Genomic DNA, 25766 nt, shown 5'->3' on the forward strand with positions numbered 1-25766 from the left:
TTATGTCCTTTTCATTTTATATATATAACTACTTTGCAATATATACATCTTAACAGGGAGAGAGAAAGATCTTCCATCTGCTGATTTACTCTCCAGATGGCTATAACAGCCAGGGCTGGACCAGGAGCTTCTTCTGGGTCTCACAAGTGGATGACTAAGGCCCAAGCAATTGGGACGTCTTGCACTGCTTTTCCTAGGTTGTTAGCAAGGGGCTGCATTTGAAGTGGAGTTACTGAGACACAACCAATGTTCCCATGAGATGCTGATATCCCAGGCAGTGGTTTAACCTTATATTCTTATCAATGTATTATTTTAATCATTTTTCATTGTTGAAAGTATGTTTGCAGGCCTGGCACTATGATCCAGTGGCTCAATCCTTGCCTTGCACACTCAAAATCCCATGTGGGTGCAGTTCATTTCCTGGCTGCTCCATTTTCCATCCCGCTCCCTGCCTGTGCCTTGGGAAAACAGTATAGGATGGCCCAAAGCCTTGGTGCCCTGTGCCCGTGTGGAAAACCCGAAAGAAGCTCTTGGCTTCTGATCAGCTTGGCCCTGGCCATTGAGGCCACCTGAAGCAGCAGATGGAGGATCTTTCTGTATCTCCTGTTTGTAAATCTGCCTTTCCAGTCTGGTTTTTTAAAATAATAATAAAATAAAATAAATAAAAATAATAAAATAAACTAATAAGATAAATCTTAAAAAAATACGGATCTTAAAAAAAATGTATGTCTCTATGTTTGCCTTCTACAGAGATGCAGTATAAGTAATTTTAAAATAAACACTATTACATGTTTTAATCACTTCAACAAACAAAATTTAATTGTGACACTTCCTTTCACCAGAAATTTAACTGTTAAAATGTTTGTAGGGGATAGGCATTTGGCCTAGTGTTTAAGCTGCCATTCTAGTTGGTCCACCCCGTTCTCAAATAGGAATGCCCAGACATGAGTGCTGGCTTCTCTGCTAATTCCACTATCCTTTTAAGGTGCGCTCTGGAGTAAGCAGTTGTTGGTTCAAGTGCCTGGGTCCCGGCCACATGCATGGGAGACCCATGTGAAATTCCTGGCTCCCAGCTTTGTCCTGGCCCAATTGTGCCTGTTGCTGCAACTTGGAGAGTGAACCAGCAAATGGAAGATCTCGCTTCGTTGCTTTTCCGTCTTTCTTTGAAATACATTTCAAAGTGTGTCATTGCTAGGAGAGGAAATTGAACCACAGTCGTTCCTCTATTGCACTCAGAATGTCACTGAGACATGGACATGATGTATGGAGTTTATGAACAAACGCATAGCAGTCTAAAAAGCCCTGGGAATTCTATCATGTTTGGGGGAGTGATTCCACTCAGGAGATATTTAGTGAGTGTGCTTCATGTGGTGGAGCTGAAAAGAGAGAATGACCATAGGTTGCTTGTGTCCAACAAGGTGCAGAAGGGAGGATGCTGACTGACAGGGGTCAGAGCGCTGGGAACCAAGCAGAGTTTGTTCTGGCTGGGGCAAGGCTTTGTGTAACAGGTCTGAATGGAAGTCCCTGCTTCACTTCCGCATATGGCAAGTGGCTCCCGAGTCCACTCAGGTGCAGTTTCTCCCATGTCTCACATACCTTTGAGTGTATTTCCATTCTCTGCACCTTTAGCTGAGTCCCTTCATCACTGCTGGTAGAACCGCCTAACTGGTCTCTCCAAGTGCCTCCCTTCCCCTTTTATGCGAGAGACAGACACACAGAGGGAGAGAAGAGGGAGAGAAACTGATCCCATTGGGTGACTTACTTTGTCAGTCTCTCTGACTCCTACCGACCTCTCTTCCCTTCCTTATTTATTTAAGTGAGACAGAGACAGAATGAGTGAGACCTCCCATTTGGTTGTTCACTCCGCCACATGCCTGCAGTGGCTGTGACTGGGCTGGCCAGCAGCTGGCAAGTGGGTGGCAGGACCCTGGTCAATTACAGCATGACTGCTGTCTCCTGGGTGCACATTTAGCAGGAGGCAGAGCCAGGCACTTGGGTGGGGATGTGGGCATCTTCGCCACTGAGCTGAGAGCCGCCCTCAATCTTCCTGCTTGTTCATCTGCCCTCCACACAGTGAGCAACAAAACCTGGCTATCGGCTACCAGCTGCAGCTCATCCTGTCTGCTCTGTCCGAACCTGCTCTTTCTAACTACAGTGGTCTTCTGGCAATTTCTAGGACATTCTTAGAACATTCTGGCCCCTTTGCTTTCTCTTTTACTTGCTCTTCACCTGTCTGGTAGCTGTTTTTCCTTCGGTGTAGTGAATTGCTACAAGTCAGTGGCTTACAGTGTTGTATTATCACAACAGTTTCACCCACAAGGTGTGTTCGTGGCATTGGCTGGCACTGCCTTCTTAGGTGCAGCTCCTAATGGCTAACTCTAAAGTGCAAACTGTGGCTCCCAGAGGCCACTTCCCTGTATCAGTGGCTGGGTGGACTTTTTCAAGGCCAGCTACAAAGCGTCTCCGGCTTTCATTCTCCCGTTTAACAAAGTTTGGACTTTCTTTGAAAGGACTTGGCCGAATAAAACATACCCAGCATCGTCATCTCCCTTCTCGTGAACTCACAGCTGGCAGGTGTGGGGCTGTGTTGCAGAGGCCCCTCGTCTGCTACAGCACACCCTGCATATGCACACAGGCACAAGGGTGGGGAACATGCAGGGTGCATGTGCTAGGGGCTATACCCTTGAAGGTCATCTTAGAGTTCTGCCCACCACCTCTTTAGCCCCCATGCACAAGTCACCCGAGGCCAAGTAGGCAGCCACCTCTTTTCGTCTTGTCACTTCCCTAGTGCAGCTCTGGTCACTGTCGGACAAGGCCTTCTCTGCTTCCCTGTGGTCATTATGCTGTCTCACCAGTAGATCGTTAGCCATGTGAGCGAAGGGCTCTAACTTTCCACTTTCTTGCCATCATCCATCACCATGCTGAAAATATGGTGCTTTAAAATACTTGCTGAATGAATGTGAAAGCTAGCTAGCCAGGTAACCTGGCTACTCTTTCATAGATGGTGAAAACAGAAGAGGTGTTGCTAGGCCTGGGCCTGCTTTGCTCTAAGTTCTCACGTATGCACGTAGTCCTTGCTTGTGACAGTCCTTCACCGTAGCTAGCAGGCTGGCAGACATCTCCCAGCAGGTTCTGCCTATGGCAGCCAGCAAGTGGGATCCCAGGAGCGTTGTGTGGATGGTGTCTGGCATCCTGCGTAGATCTATTCCGCAAGAAATATTCCCTGTTGTTCCTCGCTTTTACATGGAAAATTCGTCCCTTGTTGCCTTGTACAGCTGTGCCAGAGTTGGCTTCTGAGTGTTTACATATTTACATATTTCTTGTCAATCAAGATATTTTGTAGAATTAGTCCGTCTTTCCTTCCCTCCTTCTTTCCTTTCTCTCCTCTCCTTTCCTTTCTTTTCCTCTCCTCCCTCCTTTCTTTCTTTTTCTTTTTCTCAATTTTATTTTATTTTGATTGGAAAGTCAGATATAGAGGGGAGGAGAGACAGAGAGGAAGATCTTGCTTCTGATGATTCACTCCCCAAGTGAGCTGCAATGGCTGGAGCTGGGTCAATCCAAAGCCAGGAGCCTGGAGCCTCTTCTGGGTTTCCCATGCAGGTGCAGGGTCCCAAGGCTTTGGTCCATCCTCGGCTGCTTTCCCAGGCCACAAGCAGGGAGCTGGATGGGAAGCAGGGCTGCCGGGGTATGAACCAGTGCCTGCAAGGTGAGGACTTTAGCCACTAGGCTACCGCACGGGGCCCCTTCCTTCCCTTTTAAAGTTGGCTTATCAGCACACTGCTGGGTTCTTGGGAGCAGTTAGAAATAAACTGGTATTGGAGGTTATAATGTATTTAATCCTTTTCGGAATTCTGAGGGGTAGGTACTGCTGCCCCTTTTATTTATTAGGAAACAGAGGGTTTGACAGATAAGGTCTTGGGGTTGACACTGTCATAGCTAGTACAGCTGCTGCTCTGTTGCTGCCATTCCGTATGAGTGCCGGCTGGAGTCCTAGGGCCCCTCACCCACGTGGGAAATCCAAAGAGGCTCCTGGTCCCTGACTCCAGACTGGCCAAGCTCCAGCCATTGCAGCCATTTGGGAAATAGAATATTCTTTCTCTAACTCTGCCTTCCAAATAAATGAATAAATCTAAAAAAAAAGTGCTACCTTATTCCACAAACACTGCTATTTAACCTTGGGCACACTGTTATGATTCGGGGACGTAGCTAGTAGAGGGGAGGGGAATTGGGGCAGGACAGGGTACTTGCTTTTCCGTAGGGAGAAAGTCTCCTTTGAGATGCTCTAAGGGAACTCCCAGAGGTTCACAGAACATAGAACAAAAAGAAAATGGCTGCAAAACTATTTTGAAACAGTGGACATTGTTTGCAACATTTGCCATGAACATTCTGAAGATCCCATATAGTAACCCCAACAAGGGATGCACTCAGACTTAGCTGCAGCCTCTTTACAAAGGGCACATGCCCAACGCCACCCCCTAAACCTGCTGCAGTAGATGAGTCTAAGACATGCACAGAGTTGGAAAGAAACCAAAACGACACCTATTCTGACTTGGATCCGTGGTTTGATCCACTGCTCTTAGTCTTCAAAGTTCCCGCCCTTCTTTCCTCAAGGCATCTGTCTAGCATTGAGAGATTGAATTCAGGCTGAGTAATAGGGAGTAGGTTGTAAACTCTTATTACATTGAAGACCCCCTGCGATCCAGGCCCTCGTGCTGAGTTCAGGGGTCCTGTGGCTGGATTAGAGCAGGAGTTTCAGGTTGTATATGTTGTCATTGCAAGCACAGGAGGAGCAGTGAGGCCTTCCCGTGTACTGAGAGGTGTGTCACCTCAGGCACTGGGATTGTGCATGGCCGCCAGGCTGCACTGTTCGCTCATCTGCTGGCCTGGCCTGCTTCGAGGCTGTGCTCATCTCCCTCCTTGCCTCCTAGAGCCTAACAGAAGGGTGAATTCAATCGGGTTTAGTAATCTCTGCCCGAGACCTAACTATTAATTATTCCACATGATTGGTGCCTACTGTGCCCACAATGCACATATTGTATTTCTCTGTTTGGGGGAAGTTTGCATTTGCCAACTTTTGATTGCCTTAACCTGGATACTTGGCAGTCTTTTTTTTTTTTTTTTTAATAGCATTGGTAGGAGTTCAAACAGAGTCACAGGTAAGCAGTGGGTGTACTCTTATGACCTAGCCCAAGACGCTGGAGAGCCAGGAGATGGAGAACAGCCATCCAGTGACAGGAAAGGAAGGAGGGATGATGTGGTGGACAGGTGGAGGAAGACATGGAGAACATGATAGATCACAAAATACAGGCTCCCAGGCTGCGAACCTTTTGAAATAATTTCTGGGCTTAAGCTCTCCATACTCCTGTCAGTTAACTCTTCCGTGCTCTTTCTGGCCCATTCTTCCCCCATGTCTCCATCCCCATTAAAATTGTATTCCTTTTGTGTATGTAAGCATACCTTACTGAAACACAAACCTCTGCATTGATATAATAGGCACATTCTAAATAAGGTCAAGATCCATGTCAGGTCAGTGTGGTTGCCATCGCTTACAGTGGAGGTCAGTTCTGTTCATTAGGCGGAGTGACCGTCCAGGAAATGTTAGAAGGCACATTGAACAGATCTCTGTACTGCTAATTTCTTCCAATCTTGAGTTCAGTGTCACCATGATAGCCCCTTAGTGGTATGGTTTGGATATCAGTCTGGATGTTGGATGTGCCCCAGAGACCCATATGTGCAAGGCCCCATCTGCCCAAAGTCTTAGGTCAATGTCACTAAGAAGACAGAAACTCAATCCAATTGTTAGCGAGGCTAGAGAGAGAGAGTAGGAGGGAGAGAGAGTTGGGGACAGATTGATTAATAAATATTAGGTTATAATAAGTTAGAGAAGAGTAAGAAATTCTGTTGTTCCGTTGCACAGCAGGGTGGCTATGGCCAACAGTAGAGTTCTGTGTATTGTTTGACAAGACCAAACAACAACAACAACAACAAACCAGCCAGGATAAAAGATTTTGAGCTTTTCACCATTAAGAAATGAAAAAGTATTAGGGGAGATAGAAATGGCTTACCTTGATTTGGCTATTACACAGGGTATGAATGAATTAAAACATCACATAGTGCCCCATAAAACATTAAAAATGAGAAGATAAAATGAAACAGTGAACAGCCTAATGAGCAAAGCCTCTGCCTCCAACACTAGCAGTTCATACCAGAGTACCCATTCAAGCTCTAACTATTTCACTTCTGCTCTGGCTTCCTACTAATGTGCTTGGGAAAGCAGTGCAAGATGGTCCAAGCACCTGGGCGCCTGCACCTGTGTGGGAGACCTGGATGGAGTTCCAGGCTCCTGGATTCAACCTGATCCATTTATGTCATACAACCAGCACCTTGATGGGCAATGATCAAAGAAGACTCTTCAACAATAAGAAGTTCACAACTCACAGAAGGCCAGTAAAGAGAACAGAGCATGCACAGACAGGGCACCAATAAGCCACAGCATGCAGCTGAGGGATGATGCCTTTCTTGATTTTCTTTCTTTCTTTCTTTTATTTTTGCAGCTCTTATCCTACATAGAGAAACTGCGAACCTCGGTGACAGAAGATTTAAATATAAACAATGTTTTCTACAAGAAAAGGATGGAAGAGCTGGGCCAGAGACTCCAGGAGCAGAATGAACTGATTGTCACTCAGAGGCAGCAGGTACATCTGCCGAGAGCTTGGCGCCATTGTTCTTGAAGCAGTTAGTCTTAGTACAGAGCATTTGAAAGTTGTATAAAGGAAAGAAAGTGGACTACTCTGTCCCTTTGCGATTGCTTGCTAAAGTAAAACTCATAAAATGAACATTCTAAACTGGTATTTAAGAGTACTAGATTTATTCAGAATTCAGAATTTGAAGAAAAATAAAAATTTCTTTCAGAAATTATTTTGAGAAGCAGCCAAAGGCCAAGTGCTGCTTTTTAAAAACCTCTGGTCTTCATGCCTTTGAAGTCCTTGTGTCCTGTATCTGTGGATGATTGGGTGAAAGGCTGATCGACCAGCACTGGTGCCTGCCCATTAGCCCCCAAGTCCCTTTCTAGTTTGAAGCAGACATTGCTAGATGGCTGTTTCTCTTTGCAGATTAAGGAGCTGACCAGTAAACCAGTAAGCAGTGTCAATGAGCCCAGAGGTAAGTGGACAGGGACCGTGCGCCCCAGTTCAGGCAGGCCTGCTAGTCTTTCCGTGCTGTCAGAAGAGTGTGGGCTCTGCTGGTCTGTGTGGGCTCAGGCGGCATTTTTCTTGTTTTAATTAGGGAGATCTGTGCAAAAAGTGGAATTAAAAAATTTTTACCATACTGTGGCTTTATTAGCTTTTTATCAGAACACGATTATATACACAATGCCTGTCCTATAGCCATTTGCCCGTGGGTCTGAACTGAAGGCGCAGGGTCCAGAGACAGCCTGGGTTCAACCCTCATCTCTGGCTCTCCGCAGCTCTCCACATCTCTGCCTCAGTTCCCTTAACTCAAAATAGTGACATCAGCCACATCTTGGGCTTGCTCTGAAGACCAAATGGGATAATGCGTGTGGAACACACCTGCTAAGCACTCCGTAGTGTTGGCTATTAATACTGACATCACTCTTATCATGGTAAAGTGCTGTGAAGGCTGGCAGCGTTTTCAGTGCTGCTGGTCTAGAGGTTGAACATTGTTTTCGGCATAGCAGGAGTATATGTGTGACCTAGCAGGGGTCACCTATGTGGCTGTCCCATTTCTGAGTCGCTCAGGAGCTGGGCCGGGGGGAGAGTGCAGCCCCAAGTGCAGATGTCGCCAAAAAACCTAAAATCTTGCTTTCAGCCTGGTCTCCCCGTGACTCCACCATGGGTTCCTGTGTGGCTCAGCTTGTGAACTGTGGATAGGTACTGGGTGCCTGTGCTGGGTGTTCTTCTCCCTGGGTGTCCTTCTCTTTGAACAGTGAGACCTTGGGAAGTGAGGGATACCTGCACACTTACTTAGATACCATAAACCTTTGACTAAAAGTCATTCTAGAAAAAAGATGAGCTTCAATAGGACCTGTGGTAAGCATGTGTATTCTACTGGGTGAGTCACTGTGTACACTGTGTACTGGGAAATCTTTTTTTTTTTTTTTTTTTCTGGGAGAGACATCAGGAGAAGAGCCACCAAGTTGGTGGTTCCATAGCTTGTGACTATTGTTATTAACTTAGTTTTTTGTCATTTCAGGGGCTCCTTCAACATGGCAAGTATTTGAACCTAAGCCAACTGTTCCAGCTGTACCTGGTAGGTTTCTGGAACAGCTTCCGGGCTCTTTTATATGATTTTAAGAGACTTGTCTTTGGAACACAATGTCCAATTATGTAATGATTTATGTTGATATCTGGGTGATTTTTTACTATTCCTGCCTGCCAATTTGCAGCTTGTCTAATAAAAGGACAACTGACAACTCTAACATCCCCTCCGGTTGATGTTTCTCGACTTCCTGAAGGGACACCTGCTATGGCCCTGTGACTGTGTGTGGTAGCTGCCTCATGTGAGCATGGCTGAGGCTGTGATTGCAGAAGGCTTTGAACCACTGTCTGCCCATCCATCCTCCCATGTCAGCTGGCTCCTTTGGGCTAGCTCCCAGAGCTGTCACTATTTGGCTGTAAACTTAAATAGTACATCTTGGCAGTTTAGAAACTGGCAGCTAGTTCTGTTGAAATATTTTCATCTACGTTCAGGATAGAGTCAGCAGAGGGATAGAACTGTGGATGGAGAATGCAGGGGAGCAGGAGGTTCTAAGAGGGGCAACAGGCAGACCTGCGCTGAGGCTGTGCTTGGAGCCTGACACTGCTCAGTGGGCTCTGCAATCACAAGGGGACTGTGCCATGACTAAAGGTTATCAGTGAATGTGTTTTTGGCTCTGGCACAGGTGCCTGGAACATACTGATGGTTTGAACCAGTTAATCTTCCACGTGCTGCTCAGGGCCTCTTTATTTTGCTTCTGGAATCCAAAGAGGTTGGGAAGTGGTAGGGCGTGAGGGATGCTTAGAGTAGGGCTGAAGGAAGAGGTGAATTAGGACTTACATCTTAGGAAAGAAAAAAAAATCATCTCAGAGAAGGATGGGTCAATGAAAAAGACTAAATTTTTGCACAGCAACAATAAAACTGCATCAACAACTTAGCCAGAGTTAGCAATGGGACATTCAGGTGATCCTACAGGTGTGCAAAATGATCCATTGAGATATGGGAAAGAAACTCAACTAGAATTTTAAAAAGCTTGAGAACTTTATAAAGGTGATTTTATTTTAATCTTTTAAAGTTCCCAATAGTTTAGAGTGATGACAAATATTATTTTGATTTTTTGTGTGTTATTTAGTTATGAGGAAAGTGTATGGTAAGCAGTCCATTTGATGGTTTACTAATTTCCTTGTTGTTGAGAAGTCCGAGTTGATTATGTATTTAATATGATAACCATTTGTGTGCTGTGAATTGCATTAAGAGTTATGTAGGGCAGAGATGATGCTTACTAAATGTACAAAATGGATTGATGAGATTAGCCAGTTAAATCTTTTCACCAGTAAGGCACTCAACAGCCCATGAGATATTTATTAAAAATGTCAAGTAAATCCTCTTATTTTTGTATCATAGTGTCAAATAGCAGTAAAATAAACATGTTAAGATCCTTAATCTACTGCTATGTTTCACTGTAAAATTTACCTTTGTTAAAATTTGCTTCTGTTCAAATTTGTTGAGACCACACGTAAAAGTATCCTAATATTACTTTGGCTGGTATTTTCTAATTACTGTATAATATTTTGGGAATGCAAATTTTAGTTGAATGTCAACTACAGTTAAGCATGTGCCGTTTGTTTTTCTTGCTCAGGTTTTGTAATTTGATGGTAATGTTTTTATTATAGTTTAATAAATGTTATTTAAAAAAATAATAAAGTTCCCAAGTTTTTATAAAATTGTCAATTGTGTTCAATAGTTGTGTAATAATACAAAAGAAAAAAAGTGTGAATGTTATGAACTCCAGAGAACTTCAGGGGAAAAAATGACCCATACCTCCATACACAGGGGCCTTTGTGCCCATGGTGGATAGGCGAGCGTGGCTGGCTCATTCTAGTCCTTCTCCTAGCATGGAAAAGGATCTAGAAGTCAACTTTCTAATAATGGTAGGAAAACGAAGACATATACATGCTCTAAAGTTAAGATCAGAAGACTCAAATCTTAAAACAGACTAAGATATATTACAACAAATAAATCAGAACCATGCTCCCCAAAATGAAAGGTTTCTAATATTTAATCTAATACATTAGGGTCAAGCCTCTTGACTACTGTGATTTGTAGCTTTGACTTAAATACTGAGATATCATTTCAGATCTCACCCATTACCCTTCCTTAAAAAGGAAATACTGCAGTTTTATGAAGAAGATTTGGATATGTTCAATTTCAACAAGATTTGATTTTTTTAATTCTATAAACTGGAACAATGTCTAGAACAGGAATGGTGAATGTTTTGGTGGGTTTTGTTTCCTGTACATGGCTAGAAAATGAATATTTTAGGCTTCATTGATGCTACAAATAGTGTTTTTGCAGTGACTCAAATCTGCTGTTCTAGTGTAAGGTGAGCCATAGACAGTACTTAAATTAACGAACTGACCATGTTGCAATAAAACTTCGCATGTACAAAAGCAGGCATGGGCTAGATATGTCCCATGAGCTATAGTTTGCTATACTTTGATGTTGCAAATGGCTTGAAGCCTGTGTTCTCATTGTTATTGGCAATTTAATATAGTTTGGAGTGAAACACTTTCTCTGTAGCCCCTGTAAAGATAATACACCCACCCACACAAACACACATGTGGAGGCAGCTGAAATATGTGGCAGTAGCTTTAAGGATGGGATTAAACTAAAGCTCGACCTTGACAAAGAGGCAGTAAGTTGATAGGGAGGTATTGTTTCATGAGAATAAACTGGATAATTCAGAGGGACTCATCAGGAAAGAATTGTCAAATTTGAGGTGGACTCTATCATTCTAGAAAATTTTAAGAGAGAGCTTTTAGTTGTACTTGACTCAAATCTGCCTCTCTAAACACTAAGAATGAACTGATGCCTCTACATGGAGTTATATACATAAATAAATCAGAACCATACTCCTCAAAATGAAAGGTTTCTAATATTTAATCTAGAAACGGACTAAATGGAGTCATTTAGTCCATTGGCTAGAGTCCTTTAAACAATCCATTTTTTGTCCATGAATATTCATGAGAACTTTTATCGTAATAGCCAAAAAAGGGGAAGCAATCAAAAGATGGCTCATTTACACAGCAATGTTATTTGGCTATCTAAGTGTTTGTTGCTATATTGATACATGCTATGGTATGTATGAAACATAAAAGCGTCATGTCAGGTGTAAGAGTCAGATGAAAGGAAAAAGAGCCCATCTATCGTATGTACCACCTAGGTGAAATGTCTACCGCAGGTAAATTCACAGACAAAAAAGCCAATGTTGCCAGAGGACAGGGAGGAAAGTAGAAATGTTGGCCAAAACATATGGATATTTTGGAGGTATAAGTCAGGAAAAATGTTGTAAAATTAGACAACAATTGTGGCTGCACAGCCCTGTGAATTTACTAAAAGCCACTGGATTGCAGGTTGTCATTGAATGAATGTGTCTCATTAAACTGTTAGAAGAAGTTGGTTTAGGTTAGTTGTGTAATATCTGTCATTTGAAGCATTTGGCCCTTAGGGCCTGTATGTGTCCTGGTTAATTGGAGTATTTGCATATCATCAGGTAAGATGTTTATGTTTTCATTAATGGAACCTGTGAACTTTTCCCTTCCCATCTTGTTGCAGGGAATGCCCCAGCCTCACAGACTTTGGAAGCGAAATCCAGCCTAACAATGGCACATGGTAAGTTTCAGCCATAGTTTCCGCATTTTGTGTGCAGTTTCTACACCGTGTTAGATAACTTATTAACCCAAAGTACTTCCTGGGGGAGAGGGAAGGTAATTATGCTAATATGAAATACTTGAGTGCAAAATAGTTAATAAAACTGCATTCCTTATATTTAATATTATTGTAAGCTGGACATAACTACCAAAGTTACAAAGCATAATATGTAGGCACTAGTGGACTGACAAATAGAGATTTTCAGTTTATTATTTTTATGCAAAGGAGTAGTAGGTATTGAGTGAGAAAGAAAGAGTCTTACTACTGGACCAGTCAACCAGCACATGCTACAGGGCATGTGGTTGTTATTATAACTTTGAGTGTGGCAAGAAATCACCTTTTTAAAAACAGTTTCACAGATTAGTTGGAAGGGCCTAGAAAGGACATGTGATGGAAACCAAAGGAAATAAGTAGGAACCGGTAAGGTGAAATTGCTGCAGGATTCAGTTCTTGGGCCTGATCCAAAAGGGAATAATTTTTTCTTCACATGATCATCTTTGATTAGCGAAGACTTGCAGCCGTATCTCCCTTTTTATGCAACGTAGGTGCTTAGTGTTTTCTTGGCATGTTATCTAGTGTGTCGTTTTCTTATTGTCTGCTGTATAATTACAAATGAGTTCAGATGGAAGGACTATCTTTTTCCATCTCACTTACAAGTGTTTTGGAATCTGATGATCACTGCACACCACTTGTGGCTTGGCCTTTTTAAAAAGTTAGATTTCAACATCATGGAAATTTTTATCTTCCTAAATATTCTGATCTACAGATAATGGTGTTTAGTATTGATCCTTCTTATGCTCAGAAAGTGTTTATTGCACCTTTTTAAAAAAGGATTTGTTTATTTTTTATGGGAAAATCAGATATACAGAGAGGAGGAAAGATCTTCCTTCTGCTGATCCACTTCCCAAGTGGCCACAACAGCCGGTGCTGAGCTGATCTGAAGCCAGGAGCCAGGAGCTTCTTCCAGGTCTCCCACAAAGCTCCCTGCTTGTGGCCTGGGAAAGCAGCAGAGGACGGCCCAAAGCCTTGGGACCCTGCACCCGCATGGGAGACCTGAGAAGAAGTTCCTGGCTCCTGGCTTCGGATTGACTCAGCTCCAGTCATTGCGGCCATCTGGGGAGTGAATCATCGGACGGAAGATCTTCCTCTCTGTCTCTCCTCGTCTCTGTACATCTGCCTTTCCAATAAAATAAATAAATCTTAAAAAAAAAACCAACAGAAAAAGCTACCCCTGTAGTGCTGCTTCATGTTGTATTATGTAGGATCTAGAATGTCTCTGCTGCCTCCTTTTTCAGGTTTGATTTTGGTAAGGCATTGTTGGCCTTTCCATGTCTACTCCAACAGTGCATCTTGGTTTCTTTTATCTTGCCCCCCTACTTTGTTATTGCTAGCTTTCTGCATGACAAAGCTTGTATCTTGCCATGTCTATTTTTATTCCATGATACATTGAATAGGTACATTAAGCTGCCCATGGTTAATTTACAAGTCTTGACAAATTTTAATGTAGTTCGGGTTGCCTTCTTCCTAACACCTGCTGGGATTGAAATGCTGTTCTTCCATGCCAGCCAGACCATGCGGTGGTGGGTTGGGTTGGGACCCAGGCTGATTTGTAAGCACCTCAATGGGCAGGAGCTAAGAGGAGACTTGGCCAGGGCCCCCGGATGTTCCTCACCTGGTGATGTCCCTCACTTTCGTGGAAAGCAGGGGCACTTAGTTCTGAGTTGCATGTTATTCAGCACATTTGCCCTCCTTCCCTTGTTCCGTCGTGAAGTGTGATGAGGTTTTTCCTCCATGGGAAATTCCATGATGACTCATCAGGCTAGGATGGATCACCTGGGAACAGACCCGGATGCAGAGGCTCACTGGTGGAAGGTTTACTGGGGCATGCGCATGGACAGCACCTGTGAGGGAAGGAGGTTGGGCTAGGGACTGTGCACCCAGATGGAGCTGTAGCCTCTCTGGCTGGGGAGTTGGCTTTGGCGGTCCGGAATCATCCTCCAGCAAGGCAGGATGATTCCCCTGGCACGGTTGTTCTGCCCTAGGCAGAGGTAGGCTACTCCCTTAGGGAAGGGCACCTAGCGTGAGCTGCCAGGAGCCAGCATTTGCAGGATACCTGTCCTGAAGGGTTCTGGATAAAATTGGAAACTCTGATAGCTCCCCTACTTTTGACTTTGCTGTATAAACTGAACCAAATACGTAGCAATAAGGCAATTGACAGGAGAAAACATGGATTCTGGACAAAATAAGTGATCCAGCTCGATTGCCATTCACTTCATTAAGTTTTTTTCTCGATTAAAAAAAAATCTCAGAGTATTTTTACCTCCAGAAAATACATTGCTTATTTCATCATGACTAAATTGTGATATTACAACACCCAGAAAAATACATGTTGTTGTTGTTAAACTGATGTGTTTGCCAGTTGCTTAGGTTGGTCTGAGAACGTATCCTACCTTTAGATGCCCAGGCAAAATGTGTATCTTGTAACAGCGAAGATGTAAAATTATCACTTTTCCCAAAGCCTATGGGTACCTGCTGGGTTCTACCATAAAGAAAGATCATCTTCTAACTTAGCCTATAAATATTTAGGGGTTTCGTGCGCCTGCTGTTACCTTGTAGATAGAACAAAGGGCACAGAAATCTAGAGCTTAGAAATGGAAACGCTTCCCTAAAACTTTGTATCTGTCCTCATTGGTCTTTCAAAAGGCAGAAGCATTGTTGTTAAACTTTGCAATGATTATATTTTGTCCTTAATGTAAATATTTTACAACTCAAGGTACTGAAATCTATCCCAGCAATCTGCTTCATGCAAGAGCTCATTCACCAATATGTGTCAGATAGGATATTCTGTAGGTGTTTTGTGCTCTTAATGCAAGGAGCCTCCCTCTGGCCCAAACGGTAATGCAAAATGATGGGGCAGAGACTGTGGAAGGGGTGTCAGATCAGAACTGCTAAAGGAGAATGGGTCTGACGCCTGCCTGGGCACCACGCTTACATGCAGCTAGCCTCCTAGAGCTATGTCCTGGAACGGCTTCAGGCGAATCTGGTGAACTGCTGTCCCTTGGAGAGGTGTTTAACATGACATTTGTAATGATGGAGTTTCTCTAGCTTTGTACCATGTCATTCCTACTGAGCAATGACAAATAGTTTCAGGCCACCCCATGTGCAAGGCAAAGGCTAGGGGTGACCAACAAAGGTAACGAAATACAGCAGAAACAATGCCATTGTTGAGGAAGGTGACCAGATGCTTATAATTATGGAGCAAGGTGAGAAGCATTGATACACTAAATGAGTATCCAGGTCAGGGGGACTCCCTGGAGCAGCTGACATTTGGTCATTTGAGTTGAGGGTGTGAATGTGTGCGGATGGTTTCCTAGGTGAGGATAATAGTAGAAGGGAAAGGTAGCAGGAAAGTATGACCTGCACTTGTCTGTGTGGTGCAGCTGATATATAGAGGGCACAAGAGATTTAGGGGAGGTAAGGTATGCTGAGACAGTTCATGGCAGGCATTGAGTGCTGGGTGGCAACACCCATGGTTGTGCTTCAGATAGTGTACAGCTGCAGAACATTCTAGAGGCTGGACATGGAGGACTGAAGAGAAACAGCATGACCAGAGTGTGTTCAAAGAATCAGACGGGAGACCAACTAGAGCTGTTGACAGAGACTTGAGATTCTTCCTTTAGGAAAACAGGATTATGGTGACAAGACTAGAGCAGAGAGTGAGCAGAACAGCTGTTTGCAGAAAGGCTGGGCAACCGGTCAGGGATCACGGAGAAGGGAAATGAGCTCTTATAATGGGGTGTCTGCAGTGCCATTTGGAGAAGTCCTGAAGACCAACCACGTGCATGCCAACGGGGATGCATTGTAACTTCATGGCCAAGGGTCTGAAACTGCACAGCCTAGAGTCACAACTGACTCTCAACTGTGGCTTTAATTGTCCTTGCCTGTCAAATGGGAAGAACAGCAATGGCCACTGTGGTGGGCTGTCACCAGGATCAAATGAGGTCCTAGCTGCTGGCAGCTAGCTAAATGTTAATTTCCAGGGCATGGATGATGAAGTCCAGCCAGTGATTGGCCAATGGGAGAAGAGGCAGGTGTGGAGAGAAGACTGGGAGCTTTCCTTCCCGAGGTCTTGGGATGAGGCTGATCAAAGGACTGCCTGGAAGATGCTGGGCAGTTCAGGGGAGACTCAAATGGCTGCCTACCTCAGACCTTACACTGGAGATCTCAGAACAGCAAGTGGAGTGACTAACAAAACACGAGATCGTTGGGTCCCTCCTGCCTCACATGTGGCATTGGCCTGCTGGTCTATGGGATCTTCCCCAACCCTTGTTGTAGGAGCGGGGTTCAAGAATACCCCCTTCTTTCAGAACTGCCCTGTACCACTGAAGTGAACTGGGAAGGCTTAGCCAATTTATCCTGTATACAGAGAGTTAAGTCACAGGAGTATCCCTATAATATCACAATAAATATAGGTAGGATAATTTTGTGAAGGTATTTTTTTAATCAAAAACTTCCTCAGAATCTTATCTCTTTTTGTCATATTTAGAAAGTACAGAATATAAAAATGATATGACTTAAAAACAAAACAAAATAGAACTCTGTTTTTGTCAAATTCAAACTAGTAAGATAGTTGTTTGTATAACTTCAGAACCTCACTGCTGAGTAACAGATTTGAAAAGCAGTGTGTAGCAGCCATGGGAGCCCCATGGAGTTCAGTGCACCTTCAAGGAACCAGGACCATGTTCTAGAAATGGAGTAGCCTGCCACGTAGTACTGTGTCACATACCAAAAGTTTCTTTGAAGATGACTGAAAATGCGTTGCTCTGTCTAGGCAACGTGAGGTTTGTAGAGTGGGGTGTTGGCCAACCTCTGAGAGCTCTGTCGGGTCTATCTACATATCCAACTCCCTTCAATGGAACGCTTGGGACCAGAAGTATTTCAGATGGGGGAATTTGGTGATTTGCAAACACATAAGGAGATCTCTTGGGGTAGGATCCTAGTCTCAAACATGAGGTCCACATATGTCTCAAATACAGCTTACACACATAGACCGGAGGCAATTTATGTGGTATTTTTAGTATAGCTGCATTTTTACTGTGTCCCTTTAATTGCTTGAAGTTAGGTGTGGGATTTTCCATTTGCGGCATCTTATTGGAACACAAAGTTTTGGATATTGGAGCATTGTGGATTTCAGACATTTGGATTCTATGTCTACCTAATGTTTCCATGTGCAGTACAAGTCCAGAAATGTCATCTGATAAATTACAAACAGGATCTTCAGAGCAGAAGGTATTAAATCTGAGATTCTCACAGTGCTCAGATGCAAGCCTGGCCACCCGGCGAGCGCTTAGTGATTGCTGGCAGTTGGCACCCTAGTCCCTTGCTGCACTCTGGTGTCTGGGCTAATATAAAAGGACCTCAGCATTGGGGGTGAGGGTGGAGAGACAGACAGGTGGTTACCCTGGATCCAACTCTAAGCTGAATAAACAATGCACCACCGAGGCCATACCTGCCGCTTGCATTTTATCCCATGTTTAACACCTGTCACTGTTAAACCTTTGGCCAAAATCTGACCTTCTGCATATAGTAAATGCTCCTCTGTTGGAAGCTGGGGTTGGGTTCTGTTGCCTGGTGTATCCATATGACATCCCTCTGGGGAAAGTTCCTCAGTGATCTCGTCTCCTCCACCTGCAGCCACTGCTCTGGGGTGAGTGGGAATTCTCTGCACCTGCCCAGCTGTGGGGCCAGGACCTATTGTAGCCCACAGCCTTGTCCTTTCAATTCTCAAAGAACAGAACAAGGGCTTGAAACACAGCTTAGGGTGTGGAGTCAGATGAGGGCCTTCAACAAACTGCTGGAAAAACAGAACTAAAGGCTAAGTTTGGGAGTGCATGTTTGGCTTAGCAGTTAAGATGATCATATTCCATAGTGGCATGCCTGGGTTTGGTAGCAGCTCTGGCTTCTGGTTCCAGCTTCCTGCTAATATGAACTCTAGCAGGCAGTGGGAATGGCTCAAGTGGTTGAGTTCCTGCCAGTCACCTGGATTGAGTTCTCAGCTCCTGGATTTGACTCCAGCCATTGTGGCCATTTGGGGAGTGAACTATTGAATGACAGTTCTCTCTCTCTCTCTCTCTTTGCCTCTCAAATAAATATATATTTTAAAAGATAAATTTATTTTGATTCAAAAGTTTTTGAAATTCATGTAGTTTTTTTTCATAATAGGCACTTCCATGGACTCTTAAAATGGTTTTTAAATGAACATTTACTTATTTATTTTCATTTTTATTTGAAAGGCAGAGGAAAAGAAAGCTCTTCCATCTACTGATTCACTTCTCAGACGCCCACAGCAGCCAGGGCTGGGTCAGGCCAAAGCCAGGAACCCAGTACACATTTAGATCTGCAGGCTGGCAGGGACCCAAATACTCAAACCATCATTGCCTTCTAGAGTATGTGCTTGCAGGAAGCCGAGTCAGAAGCAGGGGAACTGGGACTTGAACCAGGCACCCCTGTATGAATATGTGGGGTATCCCAAAATGCAGCTCAATTGCTGTTCCAAATACATCTTCCCCTCCTTGAACTTTTCCAAGGTCACTGACAACTTGGGGCTGACCTGTCACCCTTCGTGATGCAAGAAACTTCCTTGTCTCACTGACCCTGGTGTCAGTGAAAGAAACAAACAGGAAGTGGAAATTCCAAAGATTTTTGCAGTTGAAGTATTTTTTACTAATTTTCTCTTTAGCCACATGCCCAAAATATTTCACAAGGGATGAAGATCTTTTGTGGTGGTATCCTTAGAGGACTCAGAAAAGGCACTGCGAGGATCAGTGAGAGTCTTGATTTATTTAAAAATGTAACTTCGTTAGAATGGAGTTAATGAAACATACATAGAAATAGAAAATATCATGAAAAAGTGACCAGTTCTAACTGCTCCAATCTTTTTCATCTACTCTATTACTATTACATAGGCATGATTAAGTTACTGTGGAGTTCTAACACTTGAAATTGTTTGAAAGGAGACTGATGTGAAATTGCTGCTGTTCTATTGTGCTATTCTTACTTTTCCTCGTTAATAGAACAAGCATTCTCATCGCACATACTGGAGCCAATAGAAGAACTTTCAGAAGAAGAAAAAGGTAACCAAGGGCCTGTTCGGGGGTTCCCTGGGCAGATTTTACTCATGTGTTAAAACCTAAGCCTTGACGCCCCATCCCGTTAGGCCGGACATTTCAGTCCCGGTTACGCTTGCAGCCCAGGTGCAGTAAGCTGTTCTGTTCCTGCCCTAACTCTTGCTACATTCCACCCCCCTGCTTTACCACATTCTTATGCAAGTACATGAATAAGAATTTCCTTTGTCAGGACCCTAGAAAAGAAAATCTAAAACTTTATTTCAGTGGAAGTATTTTCTGATGGGGTGATATATTGAACCAGATAATACAGAGATATTTGCCAAACCTGAATTTAAAATAAATGGATAAAATGCCCACTTTCAAATAATTTTTAATAGCAAAAAAAGCATCATGCTACTTTTGTGCAAAATAACATGTCTGTGGTGAAATTTGGGAGCTGTTACATGTTTGAGGAGATAATTTAAATGGTTCTCACTTTCTCATTTGACTTGTCTATTCTGAAAGTTACTTTCTATCAATTCATTTTTTTTTTTAAAGATTTATTTTCATTACAAAGTCAGATATACAGAGAGGAGGAGAGACAGAGAGGAAGATCCTCCGTCCGATGATTCACTCCCCAAGTGAGCCGCAATGGGCTGGTTCGCGCCGATCCGATGCCTGAAACCAGGAACCTCTTCCGGGTCTCCCACGCGGGTGCAGGGTTCCAAAGCCTTGGGCCGTCCTCGACTGCTTTCCCAGGCCACAAGCAGGGAGCTGGATGGGAAGTGGAGCTGCCGGGACTAGAACCGGCACCCATATGGGATCCCTGGGCGTTCAAGGTGAGGACTTCAGCCGCTAGGCCACGCTGCTGGGCCCTATCAATTCATTTTTGAAGTTTATTAAAAATACTTTAAATTTAGAAATATTTTCTAATACTAGATGTTATCATGAAGACATTTTGAATATGTTTACCAAAATGTAGTAATATTTAACCAAGTATTCTGCTTGTGAACCCTTTTTTATTAAGAAAATTGCTAATATCTCAGGGATTGTGATTTTTGTCATTTTTATCAGGAAGAGAAGTAAGATTTTTTGCAAGCTTTTACCTTTAGAATGGACTAAATCAAGTCTGTTCATTTTAAGTGCATGATATATTCAAGTCTTGTTCTTGCTTTTTCCCCCTTCCATACCTTTTTATCTATTTTATGTCGCTCTCACACACCTCCGCAACCTGTGTGACTCGACCGAACAGATTATTCCATTTATTTTTCTATCTTTCTGTCCCAGTCACTGCCCTCAGTCAATGCTAATTTTGAAGAGCATTATTCTAGTTGCATCCTTGCATCCTTATTTCTTTTCAATTGCTGTTGCAGAATTTAAGAACAATGCCAACCTGGTTGAGGGGATTTAGCCTCGCTTTCAAAACAGTCTGCCACCATTCTGTGGGATGCTCACCTCATTCCTCTGCAGCAATGGGAGGATGTTGGTGGGTCTTTGGCAAGTCCTTCCAGCAGCCTCCAAGGTGGCTCCAGCCATGTCACATCCAAGGGGATGCCTGCTGGCTAATCCCATCCCACAGACCAAGAGCGCCACTATTTACAATCAGTTGCCAATGTTTACAAATTAGAATATCCCCCTTGAAATATCCTAATTTCTGAGATTTCTTGAAAAAAAGACTGGAAACCCTAGACATGGTTCCCTTGAATAAGGCTAGTAATAGCAGTCATGGCTGCTACAGCACCTGGAATTAGACCATCGTCTCTTCTGCCCCACTTTGCCTTCTTCACTGTGCGTGGGCATCTCTCAATGAAGAGATACGGCACTTAAAAATAATACCCTTCAGAGGATTCCAGCCATTCCTGTTGGTTGCCCAGAGAGAACATGAACAAATTTTGCCCTGTGTGAGTCATAAATCATGACACATCATTTTATTTTCAAGCTTCCAGTCCCCTTGCTGCATATCATTGATTAAGGACCAAGACGCTAAGTCCCATATTCTCCGGAAATGTATGGGGAGGTTTATAAGAAGAGGTCACATCATTTTGAAGCTGGAACTTCAATTCTGTGTAGTTGACAGCTCTTTTAAAAAATGAGACAGGAAAGGCTCTAAGAGGAATTGTGATTTTTCCCACCCTGGATCTGTTGAGTCTCTTGACCTTGAGTCCCAGGTTTTAACAACGGGACCAGCTTGTCTTTGTGGCAAGAGTGCTGTCCACTGTAAGATGGGAGCTTGAGATCAACAGCAAACACTGTCATTGGTTGTGGTCATATTTAGGGCACTGTAATGAGGAAGAAAAAAATCTTTGCTACTCTCTCCGTGTTCAGTGAGAGCTCTGGTAGCAGAGAGGAGGGGGCTTAGGGTCACAGAACAAAGGAACCAGTCACTGAATTCCAGCAGCTCCCTGGAGTTGACAGGCATGCAGCTGATTAATCACCATCAATACATTCCTTAGCTTGTGCTGACTTTTGCAGATAAATGCTTGCAAGGTTATGCAGAAGCACCATGGCTGCCCTCAGGAGAAAGGCTGTCTGATCCCGCACATGTACTTTCCAATAGCTGTGTGCAGGTGCTGCCCCATAGGATGTGAGAGTGGAAGGACTTCCTTCAAGAAGGCAACCTGAGGGGCTGTTTCGTTTTCCAGAAACCTGAGATCCAAGGGGATTAAGAGCCTGCTGCAGGTTGTGGAGTGTAATGTGTGACCAGGATGGAACTAAAGTCCAGATTTCCCGCTTTCTGTGCTTTAATCCAAAGATTAAATCCTATGAAGAATGGCAAGTTGGTGGCCAAGTTGGAGAAAGTTCCTGTACTTCTCTGGTCTTAGTGTCCTGATGGGAAATAGGAGGAGACCCATTATAAAGGGATAGATGTAGTCCCTTGTAATTCAGAAATCTTCTTTATTTGATTAGTCGCTTTGCACTTATATGTTTACCGTAAATGGCAGAGCTGATCACACGTGGACTCTTGTGACTGGCCATCTGGTTGGTCGTTTTGAAACGTTACATTGGACAAAATGTTGGTCTCTAGAAAGTGTTACCTTGTTGGTTTCTTTCGGCATTATGCATTTTAAAATATTTACTTATGGTTGTTTCTCAAGTAAATAATTCTACCTCTACATTCTTTTTCTTTCTCCCACCAGCCAATCTCAGCTTTATAAGAATACTTAAAATGAGTTTTTAAATTAAAATTATAAACAGTTTCCTAAAGCAAGCACCACCATAGAATAGTTAACTTGAGGACCAAGGGAAAAATTAAATCTGTTTTAATTTGGAGAAATTTGGTTTTCAAATTGAACTTGTTCTCAGGGTTGGGGATGATTGTGGACATATCAGCAAATGACTTCAGTAATTATAAGTCCTGTAAGCTCTGGTTAAGCCATGCTAGGCATCACTTGACCCCAGGATGCGGCTCCACATCTGTAGCAAACAGGACTGGAGTTGTATTTCCTGTGGTACCAGAGAGACTGGACAAAGGATAACTTTTGCATAAAGAGGACAGGGGGATGTCTATTTCAATATTAGCATCACCACCTCCAGGTTTTCTCTTAATAGTAGTTTTTTTTTTAATATCTCTGATAATTTTCAGAATGACGGGCCAACTAGAAGCCAAAGCCAAAGGCCTCAGCTAAACCTTTGGATTGTCATGGCTTGACAGTTCCTATTATGGAACTATGTTTTTTGTTTTCTTGGAAGTGTTTCAGAATATTTGAAAGCGTTGGTGATTAAATAGCAAAATGAATGCTGAGAATATAAAATTTAAGATGACTTGGAACTTTTAATAGTGGTCATAGGTGATTTCTAATTTCAGTTTTAGCAAGCTAAATAGAAGATTATGGAAAAGTATGTTAATGCAGTATTTTTTTTTCCGCTTAATGCAGAAATAGTAGTTTGAATGATTTTTCCCTTCAGTAAAACCACTAATTAACATCTCAAAACTATTCTTTAGCTGCTAGGCCACGTCGCAGGGCCCCTCAAAACTATTCTTTACCACCAGGATTGAACTGGAATTTAGACAAACATCTTTAACAAAGGCATTTTGTTCAAGATCTTCACAAACCCAACCTGGTTAGGTACTAAACAGCTTAAGTGCTGAGGTGTGTGAGCCAGTGGAGCCAAGGTTGTGTTCCCCTGGGCCAGCCTGCAGTCACACACCTCGGAAATGACCCTTCCTTGGATATTGTCTTTGTTTGGGGGTTGGACTCCAAAATGACATCATGCAGTTCTCCCAGAGCTGGGGACGTTTCCTGGGGGCTAACAGTCGAGTGCTGGGTCTCTTGGACTGCCTCTTTAGTTCCCTTGGACGCATGGATTCTGACTCCCACAGCGCATGCAATGGGCCCCCTCCTCCACACTCCATTTAGAAAAGACCTTGTTTTTTAAGTATGCAGTGAAAACACAAGAAAGGAAAAGTGAGAATAGATGGTCTGTTGTTCTGAGTGTCTTTATTTTAAAAAACAAACTTTTCTGAAGATGTTTCTTTAACTGTTTTTCCATTTTGGTTAGTGCGGGGATAAGCATTTTTTTATTGCTTAAAATTTCTCATTATTTAAAATAAGTTGGAATTTTTCTTCTTAAGATGATACATAAGTTTTAACTAAATCTAGAGATGAATTTTTCAGGAAATAATGAGATGGTTCTAGTGATAAAACATTAAAATGCTAAATAAAAATTTTTCATCATGCTTCTTTAGGCATATACATTTCATTTAAAACTTGATTCAGTGGTTAATAAAGACACTAAAGTTTTGAAGCTGACTTAAAATAGTTTTATGAAGGATCTTCAAATTTCCTGGAAAATGCATATTTGTGAAAAAATGCAATAGATTTCAATTTTTTGCACCAAAATACACTTCTCTTTTTAATCTGTCTCTTCACAGCATTTTGGAATGCCTTCATAAAAACTTCAATATTTAAGTATTTTATATTTCGCTAATGACTGAAATACCTGAAAACTTAAAAAAACATTACCAATGTTTGATTGCTATTTAAAAAATTGCGCTCTGTCATTTTCTGCTTGGAAATTTAATTAATGCATTTGTTTATTTCTTCTTTAACACATGTTTTAAACCCCTTTTTCAGGAAGGGAAAATGAACAGAAAGTAAATCACAACAACATGAATTTCATGAAAACTTTGAAGAATAACCCTTCCCTCACTAAGGAAATCAGAACAGTTCTGGAGCAGAGCTTGGTGGAGAAACTGGAAGTGCTGGGGATTAACGCGGTACGTCGCCTCATTCTGTGACAGGTGTGAGCTCTGCTGGAGTTTGTTTTCCAAAGAAGAGGCAACCAGAGAAAAGACACACCCAGGCCGTCCATGTTTGCAGACCAGAAGCTAATACAAGCTGGCTTATTAATTAGTCAGTTACATGTGTGCCTGGCCCATTCCTAGGAGCTTAGTAAGTACGAACTAATATAAATGGAGAATCAGACCTCCAGGATGAGGGCCACTGTTAGCCCTGACTTACACAAAGGTCAGTTACCTTGGGCAAAGAACTTGATATTCCTGACAGTGCAGGACAGTTCAGTTTTACCACTTCTTTCCCCAACTCATAGTATTTTCAGTTTTAAATTTTCTTTTTGCACTCTTCTAGAGCAAGGAAATCAAAGCCATTCATACAACATCTGCAGTTCCTCTGTAGGTTACTACTTGAAACAAATTCTTCATGTAGGTTGTTTGCATATAGTTTGAGGGTTTTAATTTTAATTTGGACATTTACTTTCATCCTAAGATGATAAAAAATTCAATTATTTTTTCCCTAATGTTTGGAGGAGATTTATTTAGGCTGCTTTGTTTCCTGGATTGGTTTATCCATCTGGGCTTTATGAATTGGGCTATAAAATAGTGCCTCTGTAGCATCAGCCTTTGAGATGAACCATGTCTATTTCTGCCCTAGTATATGCCTTTCCCAGAGGTGTCCCTCCTTGTTCCTATTTGCCGGGCTCAACTCATCCTTTGGGGCACAACTTAACCCCCCAGTTAACCTTTCTGGTTCCTGGGGCCTCCAGTGGTTTCTCCTTGGAATTCCCCTGGCTTGTGGATGCATTTGGTATTCACCGCATTCAGCACTGCATGGTTGATCACCCAGTCAGAAATAATCAGACACATACCTTCCATGCACTCAGAGCCCCTCCTGGGGTTAGGGACAGCATGTTCTGTGGGGGTTTGGGGATAGGAGGGTGCCTCCCCCATTTTCCACACAGTAAGGATGAATCAAAGCAGTTGTGCAGTCAATGCCCACACATGCCTATGAAATGAAAGTGGTCCAGGGCAACTGATTAACTTGATGTCATATTCCTTCAGGACATACGTGGTATTCCCAGTGATCGCTTCAACAGAGTATTAAGAACTGTGGAGTCAGCCAGACATGAGAGAGAAAGACAAATACCCAACATGCAACAAATCCGGGAATTTCTTCAGCATCAGGTCAGCTGCAAAGTTGAAGAGCGAACATTACTCTGTTCAGGTAAGCCTGTTACCGATAGCCAGTTTATTGCCACTGATCAGTGCTTAATTTGGCCATCTTTTCACAAATCTAAAGGGTTTACAAGCATTAACAGTGGCACTTCATTGACAATTGCCTACCTCTTCATACTATTAAATGATGAGCCATAGAGTTTGCTTCTACATTGAAAACAAAACAAAACAACACCACCAACAAAAAACCCCTGGAATCTGGACTCTGGATACCTAGAAACATGCTTGCTTATTTTCATAGCAGCATTGACAGTGTGGAAGAT

At 42.9% G+C, this 25766-nt stretch overlaps 1 protein-coding gene across 5 annotated transcripts in view; it reads left to right on the forward strand.

Annotated features, from left to right (window-relative positions):
* The window catches only part of DZIP1 (DAZ interacting zinc finger protein 1), a 52486-nt gene that overhangs the window by 18745 nt on the left and 7975 nt on the right, over positions 1-25766 (forward strand). For all 5 annotated transcript variants that reach the window (XM_058670540.1, XM_058670538.1, XM_058670539.1 and 2 more), the window contains exons 11-17: positions 6555-6695; positions 7113-7161; positions 8212-8268; positions 11830-11886; positions 18999-19058; positions 24107-24249; positions 25330-25492. In XM_058670540.1, the coding sequence (XP_058526523.1) occupies positions 6555-6695; positions 7113-7161; positions 8212-8268; positions 11830-11886; positions 18999-19058; positions 24107-24249; positions 25330-25492 (670 nt within the window). The remainder of the gene's footprint in view (positions 1-6554; positions 6696-7112; positions 7162-8211; positions 8269-11829; positions 11887-18998; positions 19059-24106; positions 24250-25329; positions 25493-25766) is intronic.

Source organism: Ochotona princeps, chromosome 12 (genome assembly GCF_030435755.1).
Source record: "Ochotona princeps isolate mOchPri1 chromosome 12, mOchPri1.hap1, whole genome shotgun sequence".
Lineage (NCBI taxonomy): Eukaryota > Metazoa > Chordata > Mammalia > Lagomorpha > Ochotonidae > Ochotona > Ochotona princeps.